Source organism: Cynocephalus volans, chromosome 1 (assembly GCF_027409185.1).
Source record: "Cynocephalus volans isolate mCynVol1 chromosome 1, mCynVol1.pri, whole genome shotgun sequence".
NCBI classification, from domain to species: domain Eukaryota; kingdom Metazoa; phylum Chordata; class Mammalia; order Dermoptera; family Cynocephalidae; genus Cynocephalus; species Cynocephalus volans.
Genome location: NC_084460.1, coordinates 130882772 through 130910167, shown reverse-complemented (window position 1 = coordinate 130910167; position 27396 = coordinate 130882772). Strand labels below are relative to the sequence as shown.

The 27396-nt window shown below is 38.1% G+C and overlaps 1 protein-coding gene across 1 annotated transcript in view; it reads left to right on the top strand.

The window, feature by feature from the left end:
- The first annotated feature begins 22956 nt into the window (after window positions 1-22956).
- The window catches only part of GRAMD1C (GRAM domain containing 1C), a 95745-nt gene continuing 91305 nt past the window's right edge, over window positions 22957-27396 (top strand). The window contains exon 1 of the mRNA XM_063111377.1: window positions 22957-22993. Coding sequence (XP_062967447.1) covers window positions 22967-22993 — 27 coding nt within the window. The 5' untranslated portion in view covers window positions 22957-22966. The remainder of the gene's footprint in view (window positions 22994-27396) is intronic.

Here is a 27396-nt window from a genome sequence, read left to right as displayed (position 1 = left end):
TTGAAATGACTGACAAGGAATTTCGAGTGATAATTCTAAAGAAACTGAATGAGATACAAGAAAACTCAGCTAGACATCATGATGAAATGAGGAAAAGTATACAGGACCTGAAAGAGGAAATGTACAAGGAAATCAATGTCCTGAAAAAAAATGTAGCAGAACTTGCTGAACTGAAGAAGTTATTCAGCGAAATAAAAAACACAACAGAGAGTTTAACCAGCAGGCTTGTCGAAGTTGAAGAGAGAACCTCTGAATTTGAAGATGGGCTGTTTGAAATAACACAAGCAGACAAAAAAAGAAAAAAGAAAAAAGAATCGAAGGTATTGAAGAAAATCTGAGAGCGATATCGGACAACCTTAAGTGCTCAAATATCTGAGTCATGGGTATCCCAGAAGGGGAGGAAAACAGAGACTGCATTGAAAACTTATTCAACAAAATAGTGGCAGAAAACTTCCCAGGTATAGGAAAAATCACAGATCTTCAGATCCAGGAAGCTCAAAGATCTCCAAACGTATTCAACCCCAAAAGGCGCTCTCCAAGACATGTTATAGTCAAATTGGCAAAACTCAGAGACAAAGAGAGAATCTTAAAAGCTACAAGAGAGAAGTGTCAAATCACCTATAAGGGAGCCCCAATCAGGCTAACATCAGACTTTTCATCACAAACCCCAAAAGCCAGAAAGGAATGGGATGATATTTTCAAACTACTAAAAGACAGAGATAGCCAGCCAAGAATACTCTACCCTGCAAGGCTATCCTTCCGAAATGAAGGGCAAATAGTATATTTCTCAGACAAACAAAAACTGTGGGAGTTCACTACCACACGACCACCCTTACAAGAAATCCTCAAGGGAGTACTGGGTTTGGTTCCTGAAAAATAACTACCACTGCCATAAAAACCTAAGAAAAATCTAAACCCGCTAGTACAATAAAAATGGCATTCATGAAGAGAAAACAAGCTAACAAAAACACTATCTACAACCTAAGGAACCAACAAACAAAGAAACCAAACAGTAAATCAGAAAGCAAGGAACAAAAGACACCTAAGACAACCAAACAACCAATAAAATGCTAGGAATAAATCAACACCTTTCAATAACAACTCTTAATGTTAAAGGCTTAAATTCCCCAATTAAAAGACACAGACTGGCTGACTGGATCAAAAAGCAGGACCCAACTATATGCTGCCTACAAGAGACCCACCTCACCCATAAAGATTCACACAGACTAAGAGTGAAAGGATGGAAAAAGATTTACCATGCAAACAGAAAAGAAAAACGAGCTGGAGTGGCTATTCTTATATCTGACAAAATAGACTTTAAACTAAAAACCATAAAAAGAGACAATGAGGGACACTACTTAATGATAAAAGGACTGATCCATCAAGAAGACATAACAATCATAAATATGTATGCACCCAATGTTGGAGCAGCCAGATTTATAAAACAAACTCTACTAGACCTAAAGAAGTAAATAGACACTAATACCATAATAACAGGGGACCTGAACACCCCACTGTCAATATTAGACAGATCATCTAGGCAAAGAATCAGTAGAGAAACACAAGATCTAAACAATACTCTAGACCAATTGGAATTGGCAGATATCTACAGAACATTCCATCCAAAAACCTCAGAATATTCATTCTTCTCATCAGCACATGGATCATTCTCCAGGATAGATCACATATTAGGTCACAAATCAAGTCTCAACAAATTCACAAAAATTGGAATTATCCCATGTATTTTCTCAGACCACAATGGATTAAAACTAGAAATTAATAACAAACGAAACTCTGGAAAGTATACGAACACATGGAAATTAAACAGCATTCTACTTAATGACATATGGGTCCAAGAAGAAATCAAGCAGGAAATCAAAAAATTTATTGAAACTAATGAAAAAAATGTTACATCATACCAAAACCTGTGGGATACTGCAAAAGCAGTATTAAGGGGGAAATTTATGCATTAAATGCTCACCTCAGAAGAATGGAAAGATGGCAAGTGAACAACCTAACACTTCACCTTAAAGAACTAGAAAAACAAGAACAATCCAAACCTAAAATTAGCAGAGGGAAAGAAATCACTAAGATCAGAGCAGAACTGAATGAAATTGAAACCCAAAAAACAATTCAAAAGATCAACGAATCAAAAAGTTGGTTTTTTGAAAAGATAAATAAAATTGACAAACCATTAGCATGGCTAACAAAAAAAAGAAGGGAGAAGATTCAAATAACAAAAATTAGAAATGAAAAAGGCGATATTACAACTGATTCATCTGAAATACAAGGAATCATTCGAGACTACTATAAACAACTATACGCCAACAAATTTGAAAATCTGGAGCAAATGGATAAATTTCTGGACACACACAAGCTCCCAAAACTGAACCATGAAGACGTAGAAAATTTGAACAGACCAATAACAATAAAGGAGATTGAAGCTGTTATCAGAAGTCTCCCAACAAAGAAAAGTCCAGGACCAGATGGATTTACAGCAGAATTTTAACAAACATTCAAAGAGGAGTTGACACCGATTCTTTACAAACTACTCCAAAAGATTGAAACAGATGGAAATCTCCCAAACTCATTCTATGAAGCAAACATCATCCTGATACCAAAACCAGGTAAAGATATAACCAAAAAAACTACAGGCCGATATCCTTGATGAATATAGATGAATTCATTAAAATACTAGCAAACAGAATACAGCAACACATACGTAAAATTATTCACCACGATCAAGTGGGATTCATCCCAGGGATGCAAGGTTGGTTCAACATACGCAAATCAATAAATGTGATACACCATATTAATAAACTCAAACACAAGGACCATATGATCATCTCTATAGATGCTGAAAAAGCATTTGATAAAGTCCAGCACTCATTCATGACAAAGACCCTCTATAAGTTAGGTATAGAGGGAAAGTATCTCAACATAATTAAAGTCATATATGCCAAACCCACAGCCAATATCATCCTGAATGGGGAAAAGCTGAAAGCTTTTCCTTTAAGAACAGAAACTAGACAAGGATGCCCACTCTCACCACTCCTATTCAACATAGTGTTGGAAGTACTAGCCAGAGCAATCAGAGAAGAGAAGGAAATAAAGGGCATCCAGGTTGGAAAAAGTGAAGTCAAACTGTCCCTGTTTGCTGATGACATGATTCTATATATCGAACAGCCTAAAACCTCTACAAAAAAACTGTTGGAATTGATTAATGATTTCAGCACAGTAGCAGGAAACAAAATCAACACACAAAAATCAGTAGCATTTCTTTTCTCCAATAGTGAACATGCAGAACGAGAAATCAAGAAAGCCTGCCCATTAACAATAGCCACTAAAAAATTAAAATACTTAGGAATTGAGTTAACCAAGGATGTGAAAAATCTCTATAATGAGAACTACAAACCACTGCTGAGAGAAATTAGAGAGGATACAAGAAGATGGAAAGATATCCCATGCTCTTGGATTGGAAGAATCAACATAGTGAAAATGTCCATACTACCCAAAGTGATATACAAATTCAATGCAATCCCCATCAAAATTCCAAAGACATTTTTCTCAGAAATGGAAAGAACTATCCAGACATTTATATGGAATAATAAAAGACCACACGGAGCGAAAGCAATGCTGAGCAAAAAAAATAAAGCTGGAGGCATAACACTACCTGACTTTAAGCTATACTACAAAGCTATAATAACCAAAACAGTGTGGTACTGGCATAAAAACAGACACACTGATCAATGGAACAAAATAGAAAATCCAGAAATCAACCCACACACTTACTGCCATCTGATCTTTGACAAAGGCACCAAGCCTATTCATTGGGGAAGGGACTGCCTCTTCAGCAAATGGTGCTGGGACAACTGGATATCCATATGCAGGAGAATGGAACTAGACCCATACCTCTCACCATATACTAAAATCAACTCAAAATGGATTAAGGATTTAAATATACACCCTGAAAAAATAAAACTTCTTAAAGAAAACATAGGAGAAACACTTCAGGAAATAGGACTGGACACAGACTTCATGAATACGACCCCAAAAGCACGGGCAACCAAAGGAAAAATAAACAAATGGGATTATATCAAACTAAAAAGCTTCTGCACAGCAAAAGAAACAATTAACAGAGTTAAAAGACAACCAACAGAGTGGCAGAAAACATTTGCAAAATATACATCTGACAAAGGATTAATATCCAGAATATATAAGGAACTCAAACAAGTTTACAAGAAAAAACCAAGCAACCCAATTAAAAAATGGGCAAAAGAGCTAAGTAGGCATTTCTCTAAGGAAGATATACAAACGGCCAATAGACACATGAAAAAATGCTCAACATCACTCAGCATCCTGGAAATGCTAATGAAAACCACACTGAGATACCATCTAACCCCAGTTAGGATGGCTAAAATCCAAAAGACCCTGAACGATAAATGCTGGCGAGGTTGTGGAGAAAAAGGTACTCTCATACATTGTTGGTGGGACTGCAAAATGGTGCAGACTCTATGGAAAATGGTATGGAGGTTCCTCAAACAATTGCAGATAGATCTACCATATGACCCAGCTATCCCACTGTTGGGAATATACCCAGAGGAATGGAAATCATCAAGTCGAAGGTATACCTGTTCCCCAATGTTCATTGCAGCACTCTTTACAATAGCCAAGAGTTGGAACCAGCCCAAATGTCCATCATCAGATGAGTGGATATGGAAAATGTGGTACATCTACACAATGGAATACCACTCAGCTATAAAAACGAATGAAATACTGCCATTTGCAACAACATGGATGGACCTTGATAGAATTATATTAAGTGAAACGAGTCAGGCACAGAAAGAGAAATACCACATGTTCTCACTTATTGGTGGGAGCTAAAAATTAATATATAAATTCACACACACACACACACACACACACACACACACACGCAAAAAAAAAACCGGGGGCGGGGGGAGAAGATATAACAAGTACAATTACTTGAAGTTGATATGACAAGCAAAAAGAAAGGACATTGTTGGGGGAGAGGGAGGAGAGGGAGGAGGGAGGGAGGTTTTGGTAAGGGGCAACAATAATCAACCACAATGTATATCGACAAAATAAAAGTTAAAAAAAAAGAAAAAGGAAAAGAAAAAGAATGTAGAAGAACAATATAATACCCATGTGGAAGGATATTTTACTAAAAAAAAAAATTTGTTGTCAGAATTAGGCATGGGGTTGACATACATGTAATTATAGTTCTACTGGAGTGAGGGCAGAACAATACAAAGAAATAATAGCAGAAAAATTTTAAATTGATAAAAATTTAAAGTTCACACATTTAAGAAGTTCAATGAAACATAGCCAGGATAAACACATACACAAACAGACAGCACCACTACCCCAAGGCACATTATAATCAACTTGCTGAAAACCAATTAAATAGAAGACCTTAAAGGTAACTAAAGAAAAAAAACCATATTACACACAAATTAACAAAGATAAGGATAACCTTAGCTTTCTTATAAAATCTATGTAAGCCAGAAGATAATAAAATATTTTCAATGTGCTGAAGAAAAGAAAAATACCCTGTCAACCTGTAATTCTATATCCAGCCAAACTATCCTTCAAAAATGAAGGCAGAGTAAAGACTTTTCCACCAATCAAAAGTTAAGAAAATATATCATCAGCACAACTGCTGTACAAGAAATACTAAATGAAGTCATTTAGACAAAATAAAAATGATGCTACATGGAGACTTATATTCTCATACAAGAATTAATAGCACTGGAAATTATAAATATGTAGGCAATAATAAAGAAAATTTTATCTTTTTAAATTTTCTTTAAAAGATAATTGTTTAAAACAATTATGTGACTGTTGTTATGACTGAGGAAGCTATATTTAATTTTTAATTAACTACAAGGTATCAGGGACTTCAACTAGTAACCTAAAGCTAGCTTTTTATTATTAGGAAATTGTTGATAATTTTAATGTTTTAAACTTCCTAGCTAACATTTATTGAATGACATATAGTAAACATTTAATAATTGGTAGCAATTATTTCTATTATGCATTACTTTTTTTCAATTGTGAAAAATACATATGGAAGAGTATGTAAAACGTATTTGTACAGTTTACCCAATAGCTATAAGACAAACTCCCATGCAAGCAACAATCACCCAGGAAAAGAGAACAGTACAATAACCTAGAAGTCCTACCCATTCCCGACTTGGTATCTCCCTTCCACCACTCAAAAGTGACCATTACATTGATCTCTTATAATAATTTCCTTGCTTCTCTTTATTGCTTTACCACCTAGGTATAAATTACTAAACAACTTAGTTTTTTTGCCCATTTCAAAAACTTTGTATTAATGGAATCATTCTGTATATATTCTTTTATGACTTTGATTCAACATTACGTTTGTGAGATTCATGTATGTTATGTGTGCAGCAACTGCAACTCTTTCATTCTCACTGCTGTACAGTATTCGATTGTACAAAAACATACCACAATTTATTTTTACATTCTACTCTTCACTGACATTTGTGTTGCTTCCAGCTTTTGCATATTATCAACAGTGCTGCAACAGACATTTAAAAAAAATTAATTGTGCATATTTGTGGAATACAGTGCATTGTTTCAATACATGCATGTATTGTACAATGATTCACTTAGGGTAGATAGCATATCCATCACCTACACATTTCTCTTTTTGTGGTGATTACAGTCAAGATCCTCCTTTTTAGCTCTTAAGAAATATTATTAGCTCTAGTCAGCCTAAAACACCAGAACTTAATTCTCCTATTTACTTGTAACTTTGTACCTGTAATCTACCTCTTCCTCTTCCACCTGCTCCCCTTCCCTTCCTGGCCTCTGGTAACCATTATTCTACTCTCTACTCTTATGAAAACTGTTTTTTTTTTTTTTTTTTTTAGATTCCACATATGAGTGAGGTCATGCAGAATTTGTCTTTTTGTGTCTGGCTTACTTCACTTAACTTGATAGTCTCCAGTTCTATCCACGCTGCTGCAAATGACAAGTTTTCATTATATATATATATAGATAGATATAGATATAGATATAGATAGATAGATAGATAGATAGATAGATAGATAGATAGATAGATAGATAGATAGATAGATAGATAGATAGCTGAATAGTATACCATTGTGTATATATACCACGGTTTGTTTTTTTATTCATTTACATGTTGATGGCCATTTAGGTTGCTTCCATCTCTTGGCTATTGTGAATAGTGTTGCAATGAACATGGGAGTGCAGGTGTCTCTTTGACATATGCTTTCGTTTCCTTTGGGCATATATCCAGTAGTTTATACCCAAAGGGATTGCTGGGCCATAAGGTAGTTCCATTTTTAGTTGTTTTTTTTTTTTTTTAAAGATGACCAGTAAGGGGATCTCAACCCTTGGCTTGATGTTGTCAGCACCTTGCTCAGCCAGTGAGCCAACCAGCCATCCCTATATAGGATCCGAACCCGTGGCCTTGGTGTTATCAGCACCGCACTCTCCTGAGTGAGCCACAGGCTGGCCCTTATTTTTAGTTTTTTGAGGAACATCCATACCGTTTTCCGTAGTGGCTGTATTAATTTACATTTCCACCAACAATGTATGAGACTTCCCTTTTCTCCACATCCTGGCCAGCATTTGTTACTTTTCTGTATTTTTGATAATAGCCATTCTAACTGGAGTGAAATGATATCTCATTGTGGTTTTAATTTGCATTTCCCTGACGATTAGTGATGTTGAGCGTTTTCTCATGTGCTTGTTGTCCATCTGTATGTTTTCTTTTAAGAAATGTTTGCTCAGGGGGCCGGCCCGTGGCTCACTTGGGAGAGTGCGGTGCTGAGAACACCAAAGCCATGGGTTCAGATCCTATATAGGGATGGCCGGTTGGCTCACTGGCTGAGCGTGGTGCTGACAACACCAAGCCAAGGGTTGAGATCCCCCTACCAGTCATCTTTTAAAAATAAATAAATAAATAAAAGAAATGTTTGCTCAGGTCCTTTGACCTTTTTCTAATTCGGTTATTTGTTTTTTGCTGTTGAGTTGTTTGAGTTCCTTGTACATTCTGGATATTAGCGCCTTGTCAGATGCATAGTTTGCAAAAAAAATTTTTTTTTTCATTCTGTAGGTTATCTCTTCACTCTATTGTGTCCTTTACAGCACAGAAGCTTTTTAGTTTGATGTAGTCCCATTTTCTACTTTTGCTTTAGCTGCCTGTGTGTAACGGACATTTTTGTACGTGTCTCTCCATAAATGAATTCAAGTGTTTTCCTACAGAATGTATCAGAGATGTAATTGCTAGGTTGTAGGTGTAACATGTATGCATATCTTTAAAACTTTATTAGAAAAACACCAAATTGTTTCTTTAAGATGTTTCACTAATCTGCCTTCAAACCAGCAATATATGAGAGGTTTTGTTGCTCTGTATTCTTGACAACAATTAACAAATTTTTTAATTCTTGCTAATCTGGCAGGTGTTTATTAATATCTCACTGTGATATTATATTGCATTTACCTGATTACTTATAGGTTGAGCATCTTTTCATATGCTTATTGGTGATCTACATATATTTTTTATTTTGTGAACTACCTGTTCAAGGTACTTCATCTGTTTTTCTATTGAGTTATTTTTCTTGTTGATTTCTTGTCCTTTCATAGTCATATGTGTTGTGTTGCAAATATTTCCCACTCCAAAGCTTATCTTTTCATTACATATGGCATTTTTTAATTGATAGAAGTTCTGAATTTTAATACAGTCAAATATATCCATCTTTCCCTTCATGATTGGTAGTTTTTTTGTCTTGTTTTGAAAATCCTGGAGCTCATGAAAATATTCTCTAATATTATCTTCTAAAATCTGTATTATTTGTCTTTCACACTTAGGTGTGAAGGAGGGTAGAGGAATCCAAATCTCATTTTTCCACATGAATGTCCAGTATTCTCAGAACCAGTTACTGAAAAGTTCTTCTTTTCCTATAGTTATGCAGTTCCACTTCTGTCATAAGTCAAGTGTTCATATAAGTGGGGAACTTCTGGGTTCCCTACTCTGTTCCATTGGTCTTATTTGTCTGTCTCTGTGCTATTACTACTCTATCTTTATTACTGTAATTTTATAATAAGTTTTGATATATATAGTAGCACAAGTTCTATGACTTTAGTGTTCTTCAAGGTTATCTTGGCTGTTCTCTGCAATTCCATATAAATTTTAGAACGAGATTGTGATTTTAATTAGAATTACATTAAATCTAAATTTGGGGGAAAATTGACAGTTTAAAAATATTGAGTATTCCAATCTATGAACATAGTACATCTCTCTATTTTTATCTTATTTAAAACATTTTTTTAAAGGCCTGGCACAACTCTTGTTAGATTTATTCTTAAGCACTTAATTTTTTTTTTTTAATAAGAAATACATATTTATTCAGTTACTCAAAAATGTTTTTTAAAGACCTACATAAGTACCAGGGACTTGAAGAGATATTTGTACACCTGTGTTTATGGCAGCATTATTTCTTCCAAAAAGTGGAAGAAAATCAAGTATCCATTGATGGATGAATAGATTAACAAAATGTGGTATGTGTATACAATGGAAAATTATTTAGCCTTACAAAGGATGGAAATTCGGACACATGCTACAACATGGATGACCCTTGAAGACATTGTGCCAAGTGAAATCATTCAATCACAAAAGGACAAATACTATATGATTCCACCTACATGTGGTATCTAGAGTTGTCAAATTCATAGAGACAGAAAGTAGAATGGTGGTTGCCAGGGGCAAATTCCACTTTCTGTATCTAATTGCTTCCTCATAGTTTTATCTAATTTCTTCCTTTACTCACTTCATATTTTGCAAGTTGGTATCTCTTTAAATAAGCTTTTTTACTGTAATATAAGAATGGAAAAGTGCACAGATCTTTTGTATACAGCTTGGATTTTCACTAAATGAACACACTATGTGTAACTAACAACCAGATCTACAATTACATCATTAATAGCACCCACAAGGTCCTCCCAGCCACTAAATTACCCCAAAGGTAACTATAATACTAAGGTCTAATGACATGGCACCTATATTTGAATTTTTTATGAGTGGGATTATAGGAAAGTTTCGTTTTTATCTGTATTCCTTAATTCAGAATTATATTTGTGGGAGTCATCCATGTTGTTGCATGTAGCAGTATTTTATCTTCACCAACCTACATATTCAATTGTGTGACTATATCATTACTTATCAGTTTTACTGATGATGAATATTTGGGTTGGCTTCATTTGGGGGCTATTGCAATAGTGCTGCTATGAATATTCTTACGTGCATCTTCTATTGTACATTTGAATGCATATTTTGGGGCATAATTGAAGGAGTGACAAAACTATGTCATAGGGTATACTTATGCTCAACTTTAGTAGATGTTAACAATTTTCCAAGTGGTTGGACCAATTTACCCTCTGAACAGCAATGTATGAGAGTTCCAGTTCTCTACATCCCTGTCAATACTTGGCATTGTCAATCTTTTTAATCTAATCCGTTCTGTGTATAGATGGTGGTATCTCATTGTTTTAATTTGTATTTTTTTCCTTATGTTTAATGATTGAGCTATGTTTCACATGTTTCTTGGACATTTTTTCAAATATTTTGCCCATTTTAAAACTGGGTTGTCTGGGCCGGCCCGTGGCTCACTCGGGAGAGTGTGGTGCTGAGAACACCAAGGCCCTGGGTTCGGATCCCATATACGGATGGCTGGTTCGCTCACTGGCTGAGCGTGGTGCTCACGACACCAAGTCAAGGGTTAAGATCCCCTTACCGGTCATCTTTAAAAAAAATAAAAATAAAAATAAAAAATAAAAAATAAAATAAAACTGGGTTGTCTTGCTTGTTCTTGTGAAGTTGTAGTTATTTTAGATTATGGATCCAAATCCTAAGGTGATTATATCTGTTTTCAAAAATTGTGTGTGTGTGTTAACTAAAATTGGTTATCAGTGTAGATGTTGTAAGCCAAATCCATCCCTTTTAATGTCCTCATACTTTACCTAATGGTTTTAGCAGCCATTGATAATCATTGGCTTAATCAGCGCTGCCCAGCAGAACTTTCTGCAGTGATGGAAATGATCTAAATCTGTGCTGTTAATAGGATAACCTCTGCTCAATAGAGCTGTTGAAATGTGGTGGTGTGACTGAGGAATTGAATTTTATTTATTTTTAATTAATTTAAATTTAAATAGCAACATGTGGCTAGTGGTTACTGCATTGGAGAGCACAAGTCTAGATCCATCATTCCATACTTGTGATATCCAATTTTATCATTTTTTCTGTGTTTATTAGCTGGAATTCTTTTATAAAGAACTTCCAGGATGACTTTAACCTAAATTCATAGCTTAAAGTTTCTTTGGATCACCTAGGTAGTGTGAACATGGTCTGCAAATCAGCATAAGGATTGGTTTATAAATGACAAATGTTCAGGTATTACAAAATTTCAGGTATAACAGCTTCCCACTGTTACCTTCTAATCTCTTGAGAGCCCATGGGATGGGATTTCTTTGGGTTTGTTCCCAGCTTTGTGGGAAGGTAGTTTCCCATTAGACAATCCACAATGGGATTTTGTGTTTTGTCAGTCACCTCCCCAGGCCTTGAAAATTGAACCTCAGGATTTGGCCAGATGCAGGGGAAAAGCAGCTTCATTGGTTCATTACTTCACTTGCATTTCTGGGCTTCTTAGAAATTGGCCTGGTAATTCTTACTGTCTTGTCAGCTCTTTGACAGTTTACAGAAGATTTTTGAAAACTATTTTATGGGCCAGCCCGTGGCTCACTTGGGAGAGTGCAGTGCTGATAACACCAAGGCCACGGGTTCGGATCCTACATGGGGATGGCCGAGCATGGTGCTGACAACACCAAGCCAAGGGTTGAGATCCCCTTATTGGTCATCTTTAAAAAAAAAAGAAAAAAAAGAAAACTATTTTATAAAGTATTTTTATTTATTTATTTTTTGACTTGGCCTCATAATCTTTTTTTATTGAAACATAATAGATTACACATATTTAGGGGGTACACAGTTGAACATCAATACCTGTGCACAATGTGTAATGATCAAATCATGATAATTAGCATATTCATTACTACAAAACATCATCATTCTTTTTGTCCACTTACCAATTTCTCGCTAACGCTCCTTCCCCTTTTCCACCTGTAGTAACCACAGTTCTGAACTCTCCTTTTGAAAGTTCAACGTATTCTAGTGATTGTTGTTTCTTTCTTTCTATAAAACATTTTTAGTTATTCTTAGTAGGAAGGTTGGTCCCAACACGTGGCCAAACCTATTACCAGATCTAGAAATGGAACTCTATCATGTTTTCTTTAATCCTTACAACAACTCTAAGAAGGGGCTACTGTTATTATTTCTCCCTTTTTTCAGATGGAGATGAGGCACATAGCTTGCACATAATTGTACACCTAGTGAGTAGTGGAGCCAGGTTTTAAATCGACTGTTATTTTACTCAACCCTCTTCCCTTAACCACTCAACTATACACTTTACTTAAAATGAAGACTTTCATTGACTATTATGAAAACTAATTTAATCTTTTAGTTTTGCTTTTTAAAAATATTAAATAACAGTGGACATAGATGTCAAATAAAAAGGTGTTTAAATATTAGAATGCAGTTTTATTTTTAACACATAATGGCTACCACCAAAAATGTTATTGAGTCAAAATATGTAACTAAACTTAATGATGAGGTGTTAGGTTACAAGAAAAAAGAACACAAACAAAAATATCACCTGTAGTAGACCCTGATGATGAACTGCCCCTGTCCGCCTTACCTGACACGTTCACCCATCCTCTGATTGAATGTTGGCTGCTAAGAACTCACAGCAGCACATTTGTATGAAACTTGCCCTCAACCAACAGGAGCTGCTGCATCCGGCAATGCCTGGAAGCTCTGTTCTCCCTTGCGTGCCCCCGCAATCGGTCCCAAGACAATATAAGGATATCAAAGACCAATCCTCTTGCCTCAGGGTGACACAAGTCTGACATTCGTCCCCCAGAGCTTCTGGTGGGATCAAACTTAAGATAACTTCAGTTGCACCCACATCAGTGTCTTTTTCTCCTCCCCTCTCCTGCTTTCCTCACTGCCTTTCAAGTTTCACCTGAACAGCATCTCAATAAGTCCCCTTCACAGGAATCTCTTTCTCAGGCTCGGCTTTTAGGGAACCGAACTGAAGACAATCCCTTTTTTTTCCTTCTTCCACAGAAATTCTCACTGAGCAGAAATAACTATGATTTTTCCAGTCACATTGAATATGGTCAGAGGAGCATCTTCTTCTGAGAAGCTCTCACCAAAAGAAGGCCTTTATATGATGTATCAAAGATGTAGTATGTCTTTATTAAGATGCTGACCCATCTCGAGCATTTTTGCTTCATTTTATAGAAAGCTTCTTCAATGTGCAGCCTTCATTTTGAGAACTGAGTATTCAAATTCACATCTTTCTCTTCAATGTCTTTCTTCTGTTCTGGGAGATGAATCACATCTAGATGCTGTTTTCCAGGGGTTGTACTCATTTTTTAATGCACCATTGTGTGATATAAGGTAAGATACTCATTGATATTTGCATTCTCTTGTACATTTCCAACAAACAGAGCTACACAAAAAATACTACACCTTTTATACTTCATATATTTTTAGCATCGGGTTCTAATCATAATGAACACAATTTCCATTTTTATGTTTAGTAGGCAGAATTAATATTTACCCATGAATTATAACTGCTAAATTGCTAATGATCTCGCTAGAGATTTTTATTAAATAATACACCTGTGGACTGTTAGATTCAATGAAATAGAGAATGTAAGGGCCGGCCCGTGGCTCACTTGGGAGAGTGTGGTGCTGATAACACCAAGGCCATGGGTTCGGATCCCTATATAGGGATGGCTGGTTGGCTCACTTGGGAGAGCGTGATACTGACAACACCAAGTCAAGGGTTAAGATCCCCTTACCAGTCATCTTTAAAAAAAAAAAAAAAAAAAATGAAATAGAGAATGTAGTTTCTAAAAATGTCTAATTTCTGGAAAGAGTATTGCGTAAAGGTAAACATTGTTTCAACGTGTTTGGTGATCTCTGTATTTAATCACACTATCCACAGTCTATTGGAAAACATTCACTCATACCTTCCTAAAGGCAAAGCATTTATACTTAAAATGGCAATGATAAAATTAAGAGGTTTATTGACATCACTAAGGCAAAGGGTTAAGGGAGGGGCGAGAGATTTAAGCAGGTCAAATTTAGGTGTGTTTATTTATTTAACACCATTGATAACTGTGCTACAATAGATAATAAAAGGCAGTATCTCCTTTCAGAAATTGGCTCAAGGTGGATTTAAATAATTCACAGTTTAATGAAATGTGAATCTAGAAACAAAATTTCCTTGGCAAATGATCTAGGAACTCTCTCAGCTTGCACTTATCTCTTTTTACCCCAATGCTAACTTCTACTTTACACATAACCTTAATTTACCAACCATATAGTCTGTTCTGTCCAGTGGATCTCATCCTACTATCCAAGGAAATTTTACCCTTTTTTCTCCCCAACTTATTTTAAACCTTTTTTTGTTTTTTGGCTCTCTTCTATCATGTTATAAATATGTTCCAGCCACTTTCATCTTACAAAAATGATTTAAATCAAAACAAAAATCTGTCAATCCAACGTTCAGTAAGCAACACTTAAATAAAAAGATAATTACTTTTGTTTCTTTACTTAAAGATATTGTGGTATGTATCATGCATATAGAAAAATGTATAGTATTTACATGGACAACTAAAAAAATAACATAAATGTGTATGTACCCATCACTCACATTAAGAAATAGAGTATTGGAGTGACATAGAAGCCCTCTGTGTGTCTCTTCCCAATTGCATCCATCTTCCTCCCTCCCAAAAATAAATATTACTATGACTTTTGTATTAATCAGTGCTTTGTTTTAATTTATAGATATATCACCCACATATGTATCTCTAAATAATATATTCCTTTGTTAAAAATAAAAAGAAAAGCTGAGTAGCAAACACCAATTTGGCGATGTAAGGACAGGGCAACATTGCTATTATCAAATAAAGGCTTTTAGGAGAAAATAAACTGATCAGAGTCTGCAAGTCATGATCTGGCTTCAGGTTCTCCAAGAGTTTGTAAGAGTCTCTTTTAGGGAAGTCAGTGGGCAAGGGCTTTAGGGAGTCCTGGAAAGCACAGGGCTCACCATAGTCTGAGCACCTGGACCAGTTACTGAACATTTGGCCAACATGGTCAGAGGGAGTGGACTGCTTCATGTTTTCCGCCTCTAAACCTATTATAGCTACCTACCTCCAGCTTTCAGGAGTAAGTCAAAGCAGAAATCTGTGGGTGAAGCCGCAGAACACTGAGCGAGAATAGGAACTTCACAAGTTAAGTACAGAAAAGAATCTGATCGTGGCTCATGGGGGAGTTCTGTCTTTGGCTAAATAAATGACAACAGGGATCTTGGAGATGACAGGGCTCGATCAATCTGTCTTGAATTGCACTGCTCTGGTCTGGGTGCCTTCTGTATCTAGTCCACAGCCCTCATCCTGAGATCTACCTTTCGTCATTCTCTTGGGGATTCCTTTTGTCTCTCATGGCTCCATTTCCTGTTTTTCATATCCCACAGTTTGCCTTTATTGGCTTCTCGATGAGCAGTTTCTCCAGTAGGCTGGTTCTCAGAGTAAGTGGTAAATTTTTCGAAACATGGTATATCTGAAAGCTATACCTGGCCTGGTAGCCGGGAGGTGAGGAGGTGACCCAGGGATGTAACTGCTTCCCAAACAGCTTTGACCCTCGTCCTCCTTATTTTAGCTACCCGTCTATACCCCTCGTCTCCTGATTTATCGCCAGTTCCAGAGGTACTTTGGTGTTGCCAATCCGCACACTTTCTGAGGGCTCTGGTGTGAATCCGGTTGGCCCTCCGTTCCCCCGCCGTCCGTTGCGTGCTTGGCCTTCTCTGTTTCAAACATCAGTTGCCGTTGGTCCCGCTGCTTTCCTGCTTACAAAATGGCCTTGCTCTCGCCTCCTCTGCTACTCTCCGTCTGTCCACAACTCTTTTTTTGTTTTGTTTTGTTTTTTTGTGACCGGCCGCGCCGCGCTCAGCCAGTGAGCGCACCGGCCATCCTTATATAGGATCCGAACCCGCGGCGGAAGCGCTGCCACGCTCCCAGCACCGCACTCTCCCGAGTGCGCCACGGGGTCAGCCCTCCGCAACTCTTCTTATTGCAGTTTTCGTGGGTTTCAGGAAAAACAAAATTAGATACATATGTACAGATATGTTAACTCACTACTTAGGGGTTAGCAGGACTAGAAAAAAGTGATAAAAATTAATAGTGGCATTTTCTCAGCATCTGGACTAAAACTCATCATACTGAACATTTAAAAACTTCGAGTGAAGTTTGTAAAGTCCTTAAAGTTCTTTCTAATCATGAAATGTAAGTTAGAGAGCTAGTACTTCACAAAAATTTCACTTTGTGAAAGGACAAAAGTGTGTCATATCATTCCTAGGCTGGCCTCTGGGCTTCCATAGGATGGAATAAAGCGGTGGCCCTAGGGCTGTTTATGCTCTGGATGGGACCTATATCTATTTCTTCAATGCTCCTGTTTGTGGAATTCAAGATCAGACATTAACAAAATCTCTATATCCTAAATTCTCTGAGTTTTCTCCGAAAATTCTCTGAAGTCTTTTTTCACCTTGCTCTAACTGAAACCTGGCTTTCCCCTGTGGAGACTGCTTTTCCTGAAGCCTTCTCAAGTGGTGGCTGTTATCTCTCCTACAACATCATACCACTAGCGGTAGCTTTCTTCTCAGAAGGCCCCCAGTAACCCTGGCCTTCTGGTAATCATGCCCAGGTAGCTGCCTCTCAGTGAATCAGAGCTGACTGACCCCAATAGAATGTGGTGTAAGTGACAGTGTGTAAATTCCAATATTAGGTCATAAAAGGCATTGTAGCTTTCACCTTGGTCTCCTTGATGGCTTGTTCTGAGGAAAGCCACTGCCCTGCCATGAGGACTCAGTCAGTCCCCTGAAGAAGCCCACGTGGAGAGGACTGAGGCTCCAAACCAACAGCCAGCATCAGGTTGCCAGCCATGGAAGTGAGACACCAGGAAAGTGAATCCTCCGGCCTCAGTCAGGCCTTCTGATGACTAGAGCCCACATGACTACTGAGGGAAACATCATGAGAGACCATGAGCCAGAACTGCCCAGCCGAGCTGCTCCAAATTCCTCACCCACAGAATGCATGAGAGAGAATGAATGATTATTGTCATTCTCAGCCACTAAAGATTTGGGTGATTTGTATGAAGCTATAGTAACTGGAGCACTAATGGGCCTAGAGAAAAGTGATTGTCTTCCATTCTCCTGACTGTAACTTCTAGATTGTTCTTCTCTACTCTCTAACACCCTGGCTTTGAATTTCATGTCAGGAAACTATACTATTAACTACCTCTCCTTTTTACAGTCATCTACCAACTCACAATTCATGTTCCCTTTCTGGGTTGAAGATTTTTCCTCCCTGCTAATAGTCCCTTCTACACTACTCTTTATTCTTGGTAATTTCAGTAGCCGTTTAGATTACACTTTCAATCCCTGGCTTCTTAATTCCTTGACCTCTCCCCCACCAGTCTTAACCACCATTCTAGTCCGCTACCCTCTTTCATGTCATATCAGGGAACATATTATTATAACTGAAACTTGTCCATATCTCAGTTTCAAGCACCATTTCTATCTTTCCAACTTATCAGCTCAGTCTATTATTAGTAACCCTTCAACCCTAGCTAGATTTACAAACCTTTAATCCTAACACTTTTCATTGACCTTTTCACTCTTGTAACCTTACTTGGCTTCTCACCCAGCTTAGATTCTAAGGGTAATCATTATCGCCATGCACTTGCACACACACTCATCCTCCTTGCTGCTTTTGTGCTTTAGCCTACTCACCTGACCTGGTAAAAATCAACCCAAATTAAATCTAACTCTGTCCATTCTGTGCTTGCACTTGTGCAAATGTAAAAAACAAACAAATAACCGCACAACTGTGAAGAGTGGTTTCACTTTATTTTTTTGGTGAGTTATAATAGTTTTTAATTATTTGAAATAAGAAAAGCTGCAAGAATAGTATGAAGACTTGTCATATACTCTTTACACAAATTCCTCAAATTATTAACATTTCCATGTTTACTTATTATTTTCTCTCTGCACATAATGTTTTTCTGAAACATTTGAGAATGAGTTACCCCAAATACATTAGAGTAGATTTCCTAAAAAGGGCATTCTATACCAAACCATAGTACAATTATCAAAAACAGGAAATTAACATTCAATCAATACTATAATCTAATCTACACTTAATTCAAAGTTAGCGAGTTGTCCCAATAACGTTCTCCACAGCAAAAAAAAAAAAAAGAAAAAAAAAGAAAAAAGAAAATTTATTTTTCTGGTTCAGTATCCAATCCAAGATCACATATTGCATTTAGTTATCACATGTCTTTAGTCTCCTTTAATATGGAGCAATAATTCAGTCTTTCTTTGTCCCTCATGAACTTGAAATTTTTGAAGAGTTCAAGTCAGTAATTTTGTAGAATGCCCCTCAGTTTGAATTTGTCTGGTGTTTCCTCATGATTAGATTTAGATTATGCATTTTTGACACTATATATAGTTTTGCACCTTGCTTTCGCTGTTTCACAATATATCTTATAGATCTTTCCATATCAGTACATAAGGAGTGTCCTTATTCTCTTTTTGGCCATTATTTCTTCAGATATTCTTTCTATCCCTCTCTCTCCCTTCCTTCTAGAACTACCATTATGAGTATGTTGGTACACTTGAAAGTGTCCCATAGGTCTCTAAGGTTCTATTCATTTTTTTCATCCATTTTTTTCTTTATGCTTCTCAGACTGGATAATCTCAATTGACTTATCTTCAAGTTTGCTATTTTTTTTTTCTCTCTCCTCAAATCTATTTGAACCCACCTAGTGAATTTTTCATTTCAGTTATTGTACTTTTCAACTCCAGAATGCCTATGTGATTCCTTTTATAATTTTTATCACTCTATTGATATTCTGTATTTGGTGGGACATTGATCTCATAATTTCTATTTTGTATATGGTTTCCTTTATCTGTTTGAGCACATACAAAATAGTCGATTTGAAGTTTTGTCTGTTCAATGTCTGAGCTTTGTTAGGGACAGTTTCTATTATTTCTTTCCCTACTTACACACCATAATTTCTTGTTTCTTTGCATACCTTGTAACTTTTGGTTGAAAACTGAACATTTTGAATATTACATTGAGGCAATTCTGGAAATCAGATTGTCTCCCTCCCCAGACTTTGTTGTTGCTGCTTGTTCTAGTATTTCCTGGTTGTTTCATTAGTAACTTTTCCGAACTATTTTATTTTTATTATGGTAAAATATACATGACATAAAATTTACCATTTTACCCATTTTTAAGTGTACAGTTAACTGGCATTAAGTACATTCATATTGTTGTACAACTATCACGCCTCCAGAACTTTTTAATTTTCCCATACTGAAACTATGAGTCTATTAAAAAATAACACCCCATTCCATCCTTGCCATAGCCCCTTGAAATCACTATTCTAATTTCTCTATGAATTTGGCTAGTCTAGGTACCTCATACAAGTTGAACTAATTTTGTGATGTTTATATTCTTTATCATATGTGGCCACAGAGTCCATGTTCTATTAGCTTAGTGATAAGCAAACCGAAAAACAAAATAAAATAATAAAGAAAACTAAAAAATAAAGAAGGAAAGAGTGATCTGCCAGTCTTTGCAGATAGGCTCTGTGTGCACGTTGGGCATGCCTTTAACACTCAGCCTGGCAGTTTACTACTCTGCTTCGCCATCTCTTCCTGCCTGGGCAGAGCAGAAAGTCAGCCAGAGGCGAGAGTTTAGGGCCTTCTTAGGTCTTTTCTGAGCGTGCTCCCAGCTCTGGGAATAGGTGCGGACTTCTGGATTCTCAGGGATTTGTGGGAGCTTTTCAAAGTCCTTATTCTCTATAGCATCTCACTCCCCAGGCTTTCCTTTTAAGCTTTTCATATGGTGCATTATTTGCCTTAACTGTTATCTCGGGCCGAGCCCGTGGCGCACTTGGTAGAGTGCTGCGCTGGGAGCGCGGCAACGCTCCCGCTGCGGGTTCGGATCCTATATAGGACTGACCGGTGCACTCACTGGCTGAGTGCCGGTCACAAAAAAACGACAAAAAACAAAACAAACAAAAAAAAACTGTTATCTCTTGCCCTAAGGGACAGTAGCTAATACATTTGCCTTCATGTGTTTTGACAACCCCCCCTCAAACTACCCTAGGTAGCCATGTCAGCCCTGGAAGAGTTCTAAGTTAGGTGAACCAAAGGCAAGTAAGTCCTTGAGCCTTCAGGGAGCCACCAGACAGGTCAAAGCAAACATCCATAATTCTTTGAGAATAAGATCTGTTCTGCTGTCTGTGATACTAGGAGCCAGTACTAGGAATGTAGGCTATTGTGAAGTGGGGTGTGTTAAGAGTAGGTTAAAGTGTCACAAAGCTCTCTTACTGAGACGCGGCTGTTTTTGCTTAGTTAAGCCTTACCCTGATAGTTGTAAGCTTTGGGTTGGATTCCAGAGTTCCAAATAAGTTGGTTCTGGCAGTTCTTGCCAGCTTATCTGTTACTTTTGTGGAGTTAAAGATTTTTGGAGTTCCCTACTCTGCCATTTTTGTTGATGTCACGTTCATTCTTCTTTTCTCTTTTTAACTGCATAGAATTTCAAATTCTAACAGATAGAGGCACATAATTTATTTGACCAGTCCTCCATTGATGAAGTTTTTTCCACTTTTTACTAATACACTATTCTTCAGTAAATAACTTTGCCCATTATTTTGCATGTGTGCAATTAAGTCTACAGGAACAATCCAAGAAGTGGTATTACTGTAAGAGTATATGCATTTTGTAATTTTTATAGCTATTGCTAAAGTGCTATATCACTTTACATTCCCATCATGAGGGTTCCTGCATCCCCACAGTCTTGTCAACAGAATGCATTATAAAATTTCAGTGCATTTCTCAATTTAATAGGTGAAAAATAGTATTTCACTGTGGTTTTAATCTTCATTAAGCATAGGTGTTGCCCAGCAATCCTACCATTTTCCTTAATTTTATTATGTTCCTAAGTATTTTATAATTTCTCCTTTATCTTCAAACTTCCAACAACTTTTCCTTCATATTCACATTCACCTTATGTTTTATTTCATTTCAGCCAAAGACCACCAGGAACACACCTGTAGTTGAACAATGTTGGGTTTATTGACTCATTGCAACAAGGGTGAAAGCACACCATGGAGGACCATGAGGAGGATTTATTATAGGATTTGGGTTTTGTTTGAGTAGGGTGAAATAAAGGTGGGAGGATCAAGAAGAGGGGCTTTTTCCCGGATTAGATGTTGTAAAGAAGTTGTGGTAATTCTATTATTGGATATCTTAATACACCTTATCTAAAAGATAAGTGGAATAAAGTGAAGCTAAAGCTGTGACTGGGAAAGAAGTGGCAGTCATTCATATCAGGCAGCACTGGGGATATTTAGTCATTTTTGTGGTTTGAACCATGTGCATATTTCTGTCTGTGTTTAGACATGATTACACAGTGGCCTTGTTTCTGTCTTGCTCTATCACGATCACAGAGTGGCCTTGTTGAATATTGGTGTTCTGTGATTTTTTTGTTGTTGTTCAATGGAACACAGCTGTGCAAAGTTTTGCAGGACAAGGATCAAAACCTGTCCTTTACTGACTATCTTATTAGGTAATTTGTCCTTTAGTATGTAATGTACATTTGAAAATATACTCAATATCTGACTTTTTGTGGAACTTGTTTCAAATATTTTCCCTTTCCTCAACTTCACATTATGACTTGCAAACATATGAAAACAGTAAAAGCATCAGTGTTATACCCTCCATTTAGATGCAAATATTGTTAACATTTTGCTCTCCGTATTTATCTGTCTTTATTGAAGCATTTGAAAGCAAGTTGCAGACATTATGACACTTAACTCCTAAATATTCAGCACAAATATTCTAATGATAAAGACATTCTCCAACGTAATCACGGATATTAATTATCCATAAATGAATATTTATAAATGTATCCATAAATAATTATTCCATAACCTCAACTCTAACAGACACTTCTTATCCAATCTTCTCTGATTGTTCTACAGTGTCTTTTACAGCTGTGTTTTTGGGAACCAAGGATTTGCAATACTAAATAGCTTTTTATCAGTAACTTCAATCCCTTTTTTAAAAAAAAATTTTATTTAAAAATTTTATTTATTATTAGCATATTCATTTTTACAAATCGTGATATTTCTTTATGCCCTTTGGCCGACCTATCACTTTCCAAACCCCCTCCCTCCCCCCATCTCTAGTGTCCTTAGGTTTGCTCTCTCCTTCTGAAAGCTCAACGTATTGTTGTGGTCTTTTCTTTCTTTCCTTCATTACTTCCTTCTTCCTTCCCTCCCTCCCTAGCATCCAGTTATGAGAGAGAACATGAGGTATTTCCCAATCTCTTATTTGAAGGAACAAGATTTTCTCACGCAATTCGCTTTTCCGCATATCGGAGTAGGGTATGCTATTCCCAAGTAGGCACAGGAGTTTGAGGTTGGAAGGTAAGGTTCATTCTGAGCCCTGGTCAAGATTAGCTTCCAGGCTAACAAATTACCAGTTATCTTTAGAATGTAGACAAAGGGAAGGGCCACAAATTACCGCCAGAGGGCGCAAGGCGCGCGGGCGGGACCCTGATGGTACTAGTGGACGAGGAGCGCAGGGCCCGGAGACCGAAGCGCGCTCCTGGCCGCCCCCTCCCCGCGGCGGGGCGCAAGTGGGCGCGCGTGCGCGGTTCCGCGGCGGCGGCCCAGGGGACCGTGATGGAAGGCGCCCTGAGTGTCCGCCAGGTAAGCGGGCCTCGCTGCGGCGCGTTCCCAAGCGGCGGCTTTATCCAGCTGTTTTCCCCCCGTTGGTTGTTTGAACGTTCTCAGATTGCGGCGTTTAATCCCTCCCTTCCCTTTTCTCGGTGCTCTTTAGCGTGATTTGGAAAGTTGTTACCGAGGAGACGTTTCCTGTGCTTCCTGCGAGCCTTTCCCCTCGGGCGGAGGCGGGAGCGTCTGCTTCTCGGGGGCGTTGAGTGCCCGAATGTGGTCCCGACCTGTCCTAATCCAGGTGTGCCAGCCTCTGGCCGCACTGAGTCAGGCTCCACTGTCGACATTCTGACCCCCTTCCTTCACTATCAGCCCTTGCTAAAAAGGGCCCAGATGGTTTAAATCACGGTGCTGTCAACAAAGTTTTTGGTTTCAACTAGTTTTGTTGTTTACTACCTTATTTGACAAAACGGGAAAACTTGCTTATTAACCTTAAGGGTGAAAACCTACTTTTGTTGTAGGGATACCTACATTTCTGAACACTGTTCTCATTACTTTTACATTGGTTGTGTGTGTATATGTTTCACATTTAAAAAACTGCAATCAGTGCAAACCTTTTAAAGGGCATTTTACAGTTTACATGGGAAGAGGCACTCAAATTGTTGAATGAATGGATGTATTATTTCAACTGATTCTCATAACAATGTAATAAGTAAGGTAGGTATTCATGAACCCAACCATTCGTTCTTTGATCCGTGTTCCTGGCACTGGGTCTTCCGGATAAGATGGTGAACAACAGATATGATCCCTGCTCTCGATAAGCTTACTGTCTAGACTAGAGAGAATTATTACAACTGTTGTAGAGTGGAGGAAACAGATTTATAGAGATTGAGTAACTTTGCCAAGGACCACACAATTTATAAATTAGACGGGAACCTGTTATAGCCACCTTAGAAAGCCAGAATGGACCCCCACCCCAAATTTGATTCAGATGTGGAAACTGACGATGGCACACACACACACACACACCATGAGAGTATGAAAAAGTCTATTACTTACATAATTGAGGTCTCTGGGGAGAGCAGGGCAGGCCTCTAAAGCAGGACCAAAATGGCTTAAAAGAGCAAGGAAAGGAGACTGGCTCCAGGTTTTTAATGTGGTTAGGGGCTGGGGTGAGAGTCCCTGTGTGTGGGCAGGACCTTGCTTGTTTTGAATCTTCTGGCCATGACAAAGTAAAGAGCATCTAGGCTTTATCATCAGCTTACCCAGGTGAGGGACAGAAGAGAAAGAGAGAGGGATGAGGCTTAAAAGTTGTCAGCAGGCAAACATTAAAAAGTTGAACCAGACTTCTTATTAAAATTCACCCTTGGTCCGGCCCCGTGGCTCACTCGGGAGAGTGCAGCGCTGGTAGCGCCAAGGTTGCAGGTTCGGATCTTATATAGGGATGGCCGGTTCACTCACTGGCTGAGCGTGGTGCAGACAGCACCAAGCTGGGGGTTACAATCCCCTTACCGGTCAGGAAAAAAAAAAAAAAAATTCACCCTTGATTGACTGATGACTGAAATGTACCATTTTTCATTTAATTGCATTTGAATTTACGGAAGCCATTGTGACTTTCTGTGAGGTCTGCAGACTGAAACCAGTAAGGAAGGTGAAAGTCCCATTGAAAGCTTTGTTCAGGAGCCCAAAGTTGTATTTTGAGAAATAAAATGAATGCCTTTGTCACTATCAGTAATGTCTGGAACTCTGAAATGTGTAAGGAATGTCTTGGTGAGGCCTTGTACTATGGCTTTAGTATATGTAGAGACGTGTGACCTTGATTTATATTTTGGTATCTGTGAGACAAGAAAGTCCCAGAGTTCTTTATTCCAAAAGGGGCAACTCTGAGACAATGGCTCAAGAGTCTGTAAAAATGTGCAGATGGAGCCATTTGTTGGCCAGTGCATTCAGTGTAAAGATGACATCCTGAAGTTCAGTCAGTTGTGCTGACCCTTGGGTCTTGTCCTTTATCAGAGACATCCTGGTTAAGGGATGAAAAGCAGGTGGTCTCCAGTGAGCTCCATCATGTGTAATGGTGGTGATGCTGTCTGTAAAGTATACAAACTCCCTTTGCTGTTCATTCAGTTGAACCCTGGTTGCTCTCTAGGTAGACAAGGGGTCTAGGAGAGGGGAGTCCTCTTCCAGCACCATGGCATCTGCCAAGGCAATGAGGATAGGGGAGGCCATGCCCTTCTGCAGGTGGAATATGCTGGAAGGCCCAGATTTGGCTCTGTCCTCTAATAAGGAGGGTGTGGTGGCTGTGCAGAGCTTGCAGGGTGCTGCTCCTGTGACCCAAGACATAATGGGCAATTGGATATGGAGGGTCGCAGGCTCAGGGCTTGTGAGAGCCTTTATTTCTAGGAGAGCCCAGGATGCTGCCAGCAATTGCTGCTCTAATAGCATGTGGTGTGGACTGAGGTGATAGTTTCTTGTATCAGAAGTCTGTGGATAACTTATGGACATTAGGTGGTTCAGTCACTCTTGAGAAGAGGTTTCTAAAGCCTTTATGGTGAAGGATTCTGTGTGTGTGTGTGTGTGTGTGTGTGTGTGTGTGTGTGTGTGTGTGTGAGTGTGAGTGTGTTTTGGGGGTGGGATGAGGGGATAGTACTAAGGGGAGTGTCTGTTGTATTACAATTTGGACAGATTCTAGAACATGTTTTTGGAGGGGGCCACATTCAGGATGGACTGATTTGAAAGGAACAGTTTAAAAGGACTTAAGTAAAATTGTAAATGAGAATGATGTTGCCTCCAGAACTGAAAAAGGCCTGAAAGGTATTGGACTTGTTTTAACATTGTGGGTGCTAAGAGGGTCAATAGCTGTTTCTTGACACTGTCAGGGATGGAGTAGTGGCCCTTGGTTTACCAAATAATTTTCAGAAATTTAACCAAGGTGGCCGACCTTACACCATGTGGGGCAATGGCCCATCTCCCTTTTGTGCACTGCTTTGTGTTTGTATGTCCTGAATAGATGTGTAAAAAGACTGTCCTCAGAGGAGAACATCATCAATGTAATGTTCTACCTGCTCTTCTGGAGAAAACTGGGTGTAATTAAATTGAGACCTTTCCTGTAAAAGTTGTGTACAATGGTAAGGCTGTTGAGGTACTCCATGGGTAGCCTAGTAAGGGTATATTGTGTCCCTCTGGAGGTGAAGGCAAATTGTGGCTGAGAGGTTGTTGAAAGAGGCACTGAACAGAACATGTTAGCCAAATCTATAATTGCAAAATATTTATTAGTTGCTGATTGGATACTCAGTAATTTCAGTAGTATTGGGTATAGGAGCCTTCATGGGTAAGACCACAGCATGAAGGATGCAGTAATCAACCATGAGGCACCATTCATTTTTTCCAAGTTTAACAGGCCCAGTTGGGATGGTAAATGGAGAAGCAGTAGGGATAACCACTCTTTTACTAATTAAGTCTTATGCAGTAAGTGCCAATCCTTGAAGGGCCAACTATTATATTTCACATTGGGCCGTATTATTTTAACTAGGGGTTGGGGGTGGTGGTCCATAGTCCACTTTTCAAAGAGCCAATTTGTAAGCTCCAAAGACTTGATTTAATTGATTACTCATTGGGTCAGAGTATCCATGGCCACTTTGGATATTTTAGGGAATGTATACCATGACCATGGAGAATTTAGGCAAGGCAATAATAGCTCTGATGGTTAAGGTGAGACATGCCTATTTTTGTTGTCTACTTTATGTTAAGTAACTCCTCTAAGAATATAGGAAATACCTTGTTTAAATTTAGTGAGATCTCTAGGTATAACTGTAATTTGAACCCTGGTATTGGTTCAACCCATAAAGATTTGCCAAGTGATGCATATTAGCAGATATTGAAGTTAATCCAGAACCTATGCTGTAGAGGTGCAAAAGCCAATCTTTTATCTTTTGATGTATAAATTATTTAAATAAATTTTATATTTCCAACTAGCTCTAATCAAAGACTTCTTTTTAAATTTTTGTTTGTTTGTTTGTTTGTCTGTTTACTTCCCCTCTATCCAGGGTTGTTTCTTTCTCTCTTTTTGGAGGTTACTGGATATACTTTGGGTGGAAGAGATCCTCTCTACCCTTTCATATTTACAAATTTCTTCCTCCAGAGAGCCTCAAATCAGTATCATTAGGGTTAGAGTTTTCCCCAGTGGCAACGGTTACTTTGTAGTGTTTAAGAACCCAGAATTTAAATTAGGTTTGACTTACCCCTTTGCCACACGACAGGGGTGTCATGGTTGCTTTACTGTATATCCCTGAGGACAGGATCTTCATTACAACAGAAGCATTGGTGGCAGCAGCAGCAATAGCAGAGATATTTAGCGGTCCTGGTGAGCTAAAAAGTGCTCTTATAATGGCTGCTCCCTACACCCTCTTTTCTCTCTCTCTTTTTAAAACTCCCTAATGACT